Source organism: Branchiostoma belcheri, unplaced genomic scaffold (genome assembly GCF_001625305.1).
Source record: "Branchiostoma belcheri isolate BF01 breed outbred unplaced genomic scaffold, Haploidv18h27 scaffold3, whole genome shotgun sequence".
Lineage (NCBI taxonomy): Eukaryota > Metazoa > Chordata > Leptocardii > Amphioxiformes > Branchiostomatidae > Branchiostoma > Branchiostoma belcheri.
The window spans coordinates 1,648,161-1,659,297 of record NW_017803909.1 but is presented as its reverse complement, the minus strand read 5'-3'; the positions used below and the strand labels follow the sequence as shown (position 1 = coordinate 1,659,297).

At 40.7% G+C, this 11,137-nt stretch overlaps 1 protein-coding gene across 1 annotated transcript; it reads right to left on the bottom strand.

The window, feature by feature from the left end:
• Positions 1-3,264: 3,264 nt before the first annotated feature.
• LOC109473968 (RING finger protein 166-like) lies at positions 3,265-10,523 on the bottom strand. The gene is made up of 7 exons (XM_019774158.1): positions 10,336-10,523; positions 9,130-9,286; positions 7,383-7,486; positions 7,072-7,186; positions 6,694-6,801; positions 6,238-6,330; positions 3,265-5,243 (listed from the first exon to the last, which is right to left on the bottom strand). Exons 1-6 carry the CDS (start codon positions 10,428-10,430, stop codon positions 6,268-6,270), a joined length of 642 nt encoding a protein of 213 aa, XP_019629717.1. The 5' UTR covers positions 10,431-10,523; the 3' UTR covers positions 3,265-5,243; positions 6,238-6,267.
• Positions 10,524-11,137: the final 614 nt, after the last annotated feature.

The following is an 11,137-nucleotide window of genomic DNA, read 5'->3' as shown; positions in this document are numbered from 1 at the left end:
ATCAAACAGGCTGCTTTAACTCGGTCGTCTGCCCTCCTAATTACATCTACCTAGAGACAGTCACAGGTATGCCCTATATCCCGTGCCCCACGGCCCGCCAGCGCGCTGCTAACCCGTGCTGAAGGCTGTACAGATGCGGGCGGGGTCGGACCTACACGCCGCAGGGCACACCGACCTGTCAAACCTGCGACCCGTGGCCTATTTCCTCTCCTCGTGTGTTTAACGTCCGATAATTGAACTATTTAGCACTGTCACATTTGCAGTGTGGATCTCACCTCACAATCCTATATTGATCATTTCTTCATAGTTTACGCACATGCATATGTGGTTATTACAGTGAATCGGACGGAACGCCAAAAATAGTTGCTCAAGCAACTGGATATGATTTTGGAAATGGTCATAAGTTTCAGGTAGCATCCACTAACTTTCGTCTGTGACACTGGATAACTGGAGAATCGTTAGTGTCAGTGAATATTGTCAGTCAATAGTGTCATAGTGTCACAGTGTATATATAGTGTGTAGTGTCATAGTGTCACAGTGAATAGTTTCAGTCAATACTTTCTACACTGCACAGCTTTTTCAAAGTTGACTTTTTGCCACTTTGTGATAATATATTGAGCGATTCTGGTCTGTGACAGCCAGTGGAGGATGTAACGCTTCCATCATGAGCGGGTGATTTTCCACCCACGTCCCGGCAGATGGTGATGAATAACGGGCCTGATGAAGGCTCGCCACCCGGGAACTCCCTCCCCGATCACCGGGCGGTATTCCGACCACGGAGCCCGCGCCGCCGGGGATAGTTTCCCGCCGTGATAGAGCGTGTTGCCATGGTGAGGAGGGGAAGGGGCACCTGTTTTCCGGCGGGGACTGGCCCGAGAACAACCCTAATTTATCACGGTGTTAGTGATGTGATTTCTTACAGGTAACTATCTCAGCTCACTGGAAGCTATGGAAACAATATTGTTTTTAACGGAATACCTCCGTTATTAATATTTATTTTCGAATAAGATGAATATTTGGACCTAGTGCATATCATAGGTGAATGAGGATAGTGATCCTACCTAACTAGAACGAGTATGCCGTTGAAATAAAACTTAATAAAAAGGCCTTTTTATTATTTTTCTAAGTTGTGAATATGTGTTCCCGGACTCCCATGCAGCTCTGGTACATCTGGAGCAAAACCTAGGAGAATGTATTAATGGAAAAGTATAACATCCTGTCGGCTTCAGGTCGTCTGAACACTTTCTGAATTATCACTGGAACAAGATCACAAACCAGCGTTGTCTGCTTCGTTCTACTGTGGAAAACTTCTAACGTTACAATAAAACAAATGCGGATCAATTCATCTTTGTAAAGGCCCCTGTATCGAGGCCTTCGTACTTTTACGTATTCTCAACATGAAACGCTGGCTCGTTTCGAGTACGTTCCCGTCACATCCACCATAGCAGCCAGTAAGATTTCTTTGTCAGATTGTCAAAAGGAAAAGCCCCGGCTGACATTGATGTTGACGCCGCCTGTCGTGCAGTCAGATAATATTTGCGTGATGTACGGTCTGCTGTGACAAATACTGGCGCTGCTGCCGTAGGATCGGTTTTATCTTCTAAGGTTGTCAGCAAAACTTCTATCGTCCAGGCAATATGTTACGTGACATCCATCGCCTAGTGCCTTTGCCGCGACAATGTAATCTGTCTTGCTCTTCACACTTCCGGTCGCATGTCTAACAACAGCGATGAGTGATGACGTTCCGTCCCGTGTGGGGATGTTCCGTCCAGAGGCGCAGGAAATGGTGCACGGCAGGTTGGCAAGAAGTATTACAGATCTGAAGATTGATGGTGGCTTTGTTTTGTGCTAGTTTGTGGCTACTCGTTTTCCAAAAGTCTGCTCTTTATTCGGCAGTTGTTTGGATTTCAAAGCATGCCCTTGTGAATATTGCTGCCACTGTACATGGTGCTGAATAACATCCGCGTGACCATTACTGTCCCTGTCCTTGGTGCTGAATAACAGAGTGACCACTGCTTGTTTTGCCAGTGGTTCCGAATGACAGTTAAGTGGCCATTGCTGTCCGTTCTTTTATTGTAGTGAAACAGACAGCCATGCCGTCATTGTTGTCCCTACCCTCGGTGCTGAATAACAGTAAGTGACCATTGCTATTTTTGCCATCGGTTCTGAATAACAGTTAAGTGACCGCTGCTATCTCTGTCTATTGTAGTAAAAAAAATTAAAAACAGCCGTCATTGTTGTCCCTGTCCTTAGTGCTAATGAACAGTAAGTGACCACTGCTGTCAGTGTTGCCGAAAAACAGGAAACTGACCATTGCTGTCCCTGTGGATTGTTGCCCCTGTCCTTGGTGCTGAATTCACGTTATTGTCCAGCCATGGTGCTTGTTTTTTCATTTTGTTATGCTTAACAGTTGTTCGTCGGTTTCTTGTCGTAATAATCATGTTGGCCACGTTTCGCCTTTCATTAGAACTCCCCATCTCTTCACGGCCGCCTGTGAATTCTTATAGCGCAGTGACACATGGTGATAGGTGGATATATAATGAGCGTGGTTATAGGGGTACCCTACGGCGCTACTCCTTAATGCCTTAATCTGCTCCCAATTACCACACTTCCATCTCGACACTGGCCTTTTGTGCTGCAGACACTCCTATTAATTTCATCATGTGATATCTCCTATCCAAACTCCTAACCGTCACCGGTTCTGATTATGATGGGCTTACACCCGACCCCCGCTATTTCAGAATGTGCAACACTGTCTAAAACTGACACTATCGTTTGATCTGGACATTTTTTTATTTCATCTTATGATTTCGTCAATGACCACAATGACCATGGTCTACTCACTTTAGATATGATAACTTGTCGCTCTGGAAGAATCCTCGAGACCTGCATACTGGGCCATAACGGCTTGTCGTCCTGATATATCATAAGAGAAACATGCAATTCATTTATATTCGTGTTATAATGGACGGGTAAGCTCCAGTACTAGCTCTTGAGAAAACTTACGTCGGGTAACGTTGACTCAAACGAGAGGCAACATTGTGCATTACCTACAAGGATTGCTAGGTGGCATTTTTACGTCGGTCGTAAAATCACAACCAATTGGAGACAACACTGCCTGCAGATACCACTTTTCGAGAACTTTGCTACTTCTGAGAGTGCTTAATGACTAATAAAAAATCAGTCAAGGCTTTCTCACGGTTGTTTTATTACACGTATGTTCAGTAAACTGTAGCTTTGCGGCTAGATTAGCACCTAATGTACGGGCAAGTGCAAAAGTCGATCGACTGATTTACTTCTAAGGCTTTTTGCTGGGTATTAACACCCGGGGCATCATATTGATTTTCCTTCTACTTACCCTATCTGTATCTCTGATCTGTGGCCAGCACACCGAACTAAGGATGGTGGAAACCCCACGCTGGAAATATTTACAAATATTGTAGGTTAAATGTTGTTCCAACGAGTGACAAAAAGGTGACAGTAAAAGGCTATTTACAATGAATAAATAGCATTCCTGTGGCATTCTAGCCCCCTTTTATTGGCAATGTTGTCAGTACAATGCTTATCAAACTAAAACAGTAAATATCATTAGAATGATGATCTAGTTGTATTAGAATACACTTCGATGTAAATATACATTATGGTAATAATGATAGCGGTTATTTAGATGACATAATATCTATCCAAAGAGAAATATCAATTTAGTTGAACACATATCAGGATAAATAAATCTTATACTTCAAAAGTTGTTAGTTGCCTGTGACTTTATAAATAATGTATACATATGGTCCATCTCCAAAGAAAGATGTGGAATACAATAAGGATAAAGCAGACAGCTCGAGTTCTGTATTTGAAGTGTACCTCTAAAACAACACTTGCCTTCTATTAACAAACCTTAGCACCACACAATACATTCTTCTGACAAACCTTGCATGGACATTTTGTTTACATCAACTGAACTGAACTGGTCTGAACAACAACCTTTTTCTTACCACATCTCTTCTAAATGAACTACGTTATGCATTATGAGATATGGGATATAACAAATAGATATGAAGAACTCAGACAATATCCATTTATTTTGCACATACCCTCTTCACACTTCACCGATATAACTTTCAAAGTGTCTAAGGAATGCTTGTATCTGGATCTATATCATCTTGTTAGGAATGATCAACTTTTACAACTACGTAAAACATGCACAGAGTCTTTCTTGTGACTCCTACGTTTTGCTATAGCCTTGTGTGATTTAACCTTCAAGTTGTGTGATTTAACCTTGTGTAAACCACAGCTAAAACCTACACAGAACTAAATAGTTTCTGTACAAAAGGTAAAATTGCTTTCAACTGTGCTGACATGTACAAACAATAGTTGTCACCAAGACAGATATTGTCTTGTCTCAGAAATGTCTATCAAGTATGGGTCCATCAACATGTCAGCTTCTCTGTCTCACTGGATGACTTCAAGAAAAAGTACAGACCTGTACACACATCTCTTCATGTCTCCACTTTTAAATGTCTTCTCAACAATGCCCCTAAATGTCTTCAAAACAACAAGGTTCATCATTTTCCATCTTGACCTAGATAACAAACTTTTACCAGTGTTTAGCACATCTCATAAGTACAGTATACCAGTCAGATACCAACCCTTCAACAACAGTACCTGCCTGATAAGAGTAAATATCAGTATACAGTGTATGTGTACCCTTTCTGACCCTATGGCTGTTTGTATTACTCTATTTACAACATGGATACAGCTAACAATACAAAATATGATACCAGTATCACCTATAAACATGATATACACATGTACATATGCTAACTCTACAATAACAACAGCTATCCCTGGGAAGTAAATGCAGGCACACATTTCAGACTAAAACTTCTCCAAGTCCCTAAGAGCAGATTAAGGTACTTAGTTCAATATTCTATCAAGACTACATCCCTCAAAAGTGGCAATGATTCATTTCTAGTTTAGTGCGAATATTACATGGATGTATTAAAATCATAATTCATTCAACACAATCTGATAATTTACAGGTTATATCGGTTTCCCTCCAAGTTAGTCTGTTTTACACAATATGTTAAGAGTAATTAGTTGGTATTAAGTACACTGAGATAAAGTATTTGACATATGAGGTGTTGTGATTTTGACGTTGTCTCAGCTCTGCCTTGTTGTTGGTTGACATCCATGTGTCTGGAGAGGCCAGGTCTGGGATCCTTGTGCCCTCAGCCAGTGATGTTCTAGTAGAGACAGAATGTACATGTGAGCAATGACATCATATAGTGTCTTTGTTGTGATTAACTCTATGAACCACCAGACAAATGTCTTAAACAGCAACTAGACATAAGGTACATTTTCCATCTTCTCATCCCTTTTTAACCTGCATCAAGGACATCATCAAACTACTCAAAATTCTCAATTGAGCTCTCAAGGGTCTTCCTAATTGGATATTGGGGGTGACTCTTTGGGCGTTACAATGCAAGAAAACAAGGGCCCAACATCCTATGCAGAGAAACAAGGAGGTTGAGTGAAACAACCTGCAAATGTCCTTTAAATAGAGTTTGGATCTTTGAACTTCCTACTGAGAGGTCCACCCATATGCATGAAGCTTGTATCAGGAAGATAAAAGCTGTTTTTCTGTGTGAAAATGGTTCCAAATGTCCCCTACTGTCATAGTCATATTGCACACAACATATGCACCCCTTTTTGGCCTCCTCCATAACATGCTTTAAAGGATCTTTGGATGTTTCTCTCCACTGGACTGGATCCCTCATAAAAGACCATAAGTGAGTAATGGGAGTAAAAGCTACAACAAGGTCACCTGTACACATGTCACTAAAGCACATTCATTCTATCACCTGATCGTAAAAATACTTGTGTAGTACAAGAACTACAGTATCACTTTACATTTGTGGTAGCAAAATTTTGCAGTCTGAGAAAAATAGACATATTTGTGGAAGAAGGCAGGTGCAGATCTAGAAGAAAGGACGTCGGTGAATTATTTGTTTGCAGTAATGATAAATATACATACAGAAGTGACTGCAAAAAAAACGTGAATATAAAAGTAGTCTGTTTTACAGTATATGGTCCATAAAATGTTGCAGAATTAAGTGTCATGTGGTCATTACTGTATAACCTACTCCTCCTGTTCTAATGTGATTTAGTAAGGAAAGGTTTTACATTGAAACCTTTTGGTTCTGTAGATAAGCCCCATAAGGAAACCAAGTTCTGTACCATGTATAATTGGGTAAGACTGCATGACTACTATTCAGACAGAGATCTTCTGATGGCCTCCTCCAACATAGAATCATCATCTGCTTCAAAATCCTGCAGAACAACAAACATCATGATATTGTCAATCTGTAGGCTACATGTACATAGTCTGATATAATACTAACTTGCCAAAAATATTAGCTTCTCAAAAAGACAGTAATACTGTGTAAAACATGGCTTGGTATTGTATGTATTGAGTAGATATGTATAGAGCAATAAAACATTCAAAAGATGCAATTCACAAAATTTTCACTTCATGTAATCTGACATCCACTGCATGCATGAACTAGGAAAAATTGACATTAACATCTCTGTGCACCCACATAAAATCATATAGATAATTGAACTGAGAACTGAGCAAGGACTGGGCCAAAACTATAAAGTATAAGAAGTACAGAGTACTGCATCAGATCTTACCACATATGTGTCATATTCAAACTTGTGCCGGACATTCAGGTGACCGATAAAGTTAGCACTCTTGAAGCTGGGGTCTCCCCACGGCATGGAGGAACATATAGGGCACACCTGGGGGAAAACACACAGTTTGAAAATGGTTCTGCTGTGGAACTAAAAAAAATATTTGTTAAAATTTACAATAATCAACAAAACACAAATGTTAGATTGCGAGTTGGTAGCCACCTACTTGTAGGTTACACAAGGAATGACAAATGCGATAAATTCATGTTATTAATACTGTGTATCTTTTATTACCTAAAATCTGTGTACCGATATCTAAAAAGTGTTTTGAAATCTCTGCAGGCATAGCATTAACAAACTAATGACGGCACAACTAACCACTTGTTTGTTGTCGTCGCGGTGGGCGTCGTTGCAGTGCCTGACCAGCGCGGAACAGTCCAGGTTCTTCAGTCCACAGTACGGGCACATGAACGTGGAGCGGTTAGGCACATTGCTGTGAACAAAACAAAAGCAACAGCTCATGTTTTCCAAAGCTTAACTTTAGAATACTAATACGGATGAAGTAAAAAGGACATGTAAAAAGAATGGTACTCACTGCACAGGTGTGTTTGCAATTATATAATAACCACTGTGTTGGTGGTTTAAAGGTACATACAAAGTGATTTGTAAAAGGTACCAGACGTTGTTACCTTGGAATGGGCTGGGAAGTGGGCGCCACTGGTGAGAACTTGGGCATGGTCTTAGTCAGCTTAGAACAGGAGGAATTGTGGGAACGCATCTTGGCCAGAGACATCTGAAAGTTATATTCATGACAACAGGCATTTTAACATGCAACATATCCTGCAATTGTTACCAAGAACGTTTGCCAACTAGTATGTACTACTAAATCTTCATTCACTAGCATGTAACCTATTACTCTGCCAAAATATGACTGATGTGTTTTACATGAAACTCTAAAAGAATTATCACATCAATTACATAGATGTAACAGACAAAAAGGTGACTCAAAACCTTCAATGTTTACATGTGACTTAAATGACTTATAATTCAGTATGGCCAAGGTTACATACCAGGTCATTGATTATTTCCATGGGGCACATTTTGCAAACCATTCTAATTTTCACACAACATGAAAATTGTTCACATATGTCATAAAAACCAGAAGGCACATCATAATTTTTCAACTTCTTCACCTGCGAACTAGAAGACGTATGGAGATCAAGGAATAAAAATGAGGCAATCATGGCGAAGGCTGCACACCAGGCATTTGGCCGTGCCCATGGGGTGTATTTAGCACACAACAGAGTGACCTGGCCTCTGCACCTCGGTGGCTCCTGATTTATTGTGTATTGATTTTGAAATCTTATCCCATTTATTTGACTACCCAACGTAGTCCTTAAGTACCTAATGGTGGCAACCAGTGAGTGATCAGGGTTTAGAAGGATACTGAAGATACAGTTTGCAATTTCAGTTTTGAATCTTAACTTATTGGAAGGCTTTGAACAGAAGGTCTCCTAATTTTTCAACCTTGACTTTCGAAAACAATCTTGTCCTTATAGTCATACTGAACACAACTTTTTTTATTATTTGCAAACATGTGAGTTGCCATGGTCTTACTGTAATTTATTAGTCTTCTTTAATTTAGAGTCAGGCCAACATTTATCAAGCATTTGGCAATGGGTTTCTTAAAGACCTAGACACCAGACTAGCTGTGAATGATGAGCATCCATGTGTACTCTTGGCTAACATGTAGGAGTCGTCAAGCATAGCTACATTGATTTCCTTGTTGGAGAAATAAATACTACAACAATGAGGTACGGTGGGGAGGGGGGGCAGTGAACTGATCATTCCTCCTACATGGAGACTGCACTGATATCTACCTGCATGCTGGGACATGGACTAAATGGTGACTCAAAAACCTGTTCTGAGCCTTGTTTTACATCTGCAAATAACACAAACAGCTACCTACATTCATACCTACCATTTTTAAAGAATTGCAGGTGGCAGGGTGCCTTCTTTGGGGAGTTAATATGTAAATCCATGAAGCCTGTCTGGCAGGTGGTATGTAATCATTTCCTGTCCTTCAATACAAGTGTGTGTGATATGAATACCATTAAAATGATGTAAAACATATCTCCAAACACGTGCATCCCCAAATAAAGACTAACTGTTGCAAGTGTGACAAAACTGTGCAGATAATGTAACGTTACACTTATTTCACCCCCAATGCTCTTTCAAATTATAGCAATATGGTATGTAGCTTAACTCTCCAATTGCTAAGGGCAATAACTTACTAGGATCAGAGCAGGGAGTAACAATCATCAGGTGACAGTGAGAGGGTTAAAGGGACTTTATAACTGACATGCCCAGACACAAATTGATTACTAAGCTCTGGGGAAACCCACAGATTTTTTAATTAAAGATTTTTTTCCTGACCTTTTTTCCGCAGCCCTTACAGCTCCCCTTGGTGTTGTTGACCTGCTTGTCGATGGAGGAGTTTTTCTTGGCCTTCTGTGGGTCGAACACCTCCCTGCACAGGGGACAGTTTGGGGAGGCCAGCTGCAGACAGGGCGCAATACAGGACGAACAAAACCTGCACAGGGGAAGGGACAGATGTTGAGAGCTTAGAACTGTGGGTTATTTGGAAACTTAAACTCAGCAAGCTGACCACTGTTTATCTCACAAACACAGATGTACTAGTACACAGCACTGGTACACAGTAATGCCTCAAACAATCTGTCATTGCATTGTAATGAAGATTGGCAGCTAGCTACATGTACATGCTGTGCATGCAAACTGCCTTCAATACACCATATCTAATAGCAAAGGGAATGTAATCAGCCATCTGATGATGATGATGGTGATGATGAAACTTGTAGCAGATATTGGGATCACAAATACATTGTGCGTTTCGCACTACTCCATTTTTCTGACAGGCTATCTGGGGAGAAAATCGACCAGGAAGAAGATATCATGATTTTTCATCCCATCATCTGCTTGGATGTTGAGACATCACCATTACACTGTGTAATTGGCTAGTATAATTAAGGATGTACGTTATATAACACGATGACTTACTGTAATTACTGTCTTCTCAACATACACATATTTCATAGTCCATACACAAATTTCATAATCACTCACCAGTCTTAGCTAATGTCCCACAAAGGCACACTTAATCTTTCTGGCATCTTATGGTTCAATAATCTAATTATTAACGTTAATGGTGAAGGTTCTGGTATGGATTGCAGATTACCTGCAAGCCAGTTACTTTAATGTTTAACACTTCTCCTATAAGTACCCTTTTAAATCCATTCTGCCCCCCTCCCCATTTCCTTCAGCTCTGCCTTTGTTCTGTGAATCGTGATTTCACAAGGAAGAGATGGAATTAATGCACATGTATGATGAGGTGACATGAATGTAGTAAACACGCTGATTAAAGCTGTCACCTTGCACCCAAGGCTGGGAATCAAGATTTCGATTTTGGTGCGGACCAAACCACAGGCAGGATCTATACCCGATACAACCAATCTGTCTGGCATGTCATGGGGAGGTGGCAAGGATATTATAACGGGCCCGCTTGGTTAGCTAGCAAGCTTGCAACGTTGTGTCAAAAATCCCAGAAAAACAGCGAGTACTTACGTGTGGCCACACGACGTCGTGACGGGCTTCAGGAAGATCTCGAGGCAGATGGAGCACGTCAGAGCTTCTATCGTCGGTTCCCCGCCGGTGGCCATCGCAGAAACGTCCGGAATCGGCCAAGAAATACCCACCAAAATCCTTTGTTTTGGTTCCTTTCGTTTCGAGGGGTTCTGACGAAATCACTTCCGGACTGCAGACTATTTCCGGTTTGCCTCGTTTTAGGGTTAGACTAAACTTTGACCTCTTTGAATTTCTGGCGCGAAATGCTTCGGACTGATCTGAATGGAATCCCACTTATGTTGGGCAAGTTCAAGCAAGGGTGTTGGTTGGTTGTATTTTTGGACTGATTTAAAGCTTTGAATGCTAGCATTGAAAATTACAATAACCTAAACGGAAGTGAAGATTAGGCATATAAATTACTTGATATGTGATCCAAGTTGGTTTCAAATTTCAATAACGAATAGGGCGACGTAAAACGCACGCGGAGATTATCCCAAATTATTTTGACAGAAGGATGGCAGTTAAGATATTTCTGTCTTTGCCAATTAACGTTTCACATGGCCATAGAATGTCATCCTTATAAATTGAAATGGACGTATGTGACATATGGTTCTGTACATTAATAATTCATTTTTTTTTAAGCTGAAAACTATCTAAACCTCCTTGTAAGAAACAATTCTAAATCGTCACCCGCCTCTACTAAATAGTAACTAATCTTTAATCCAAACTTTGCTGTGCAAACAAAAAAGAGGAGACCCGGGTATGGTGTTGTCTCCACCCAACGAGTTTGGACTCATGCGAC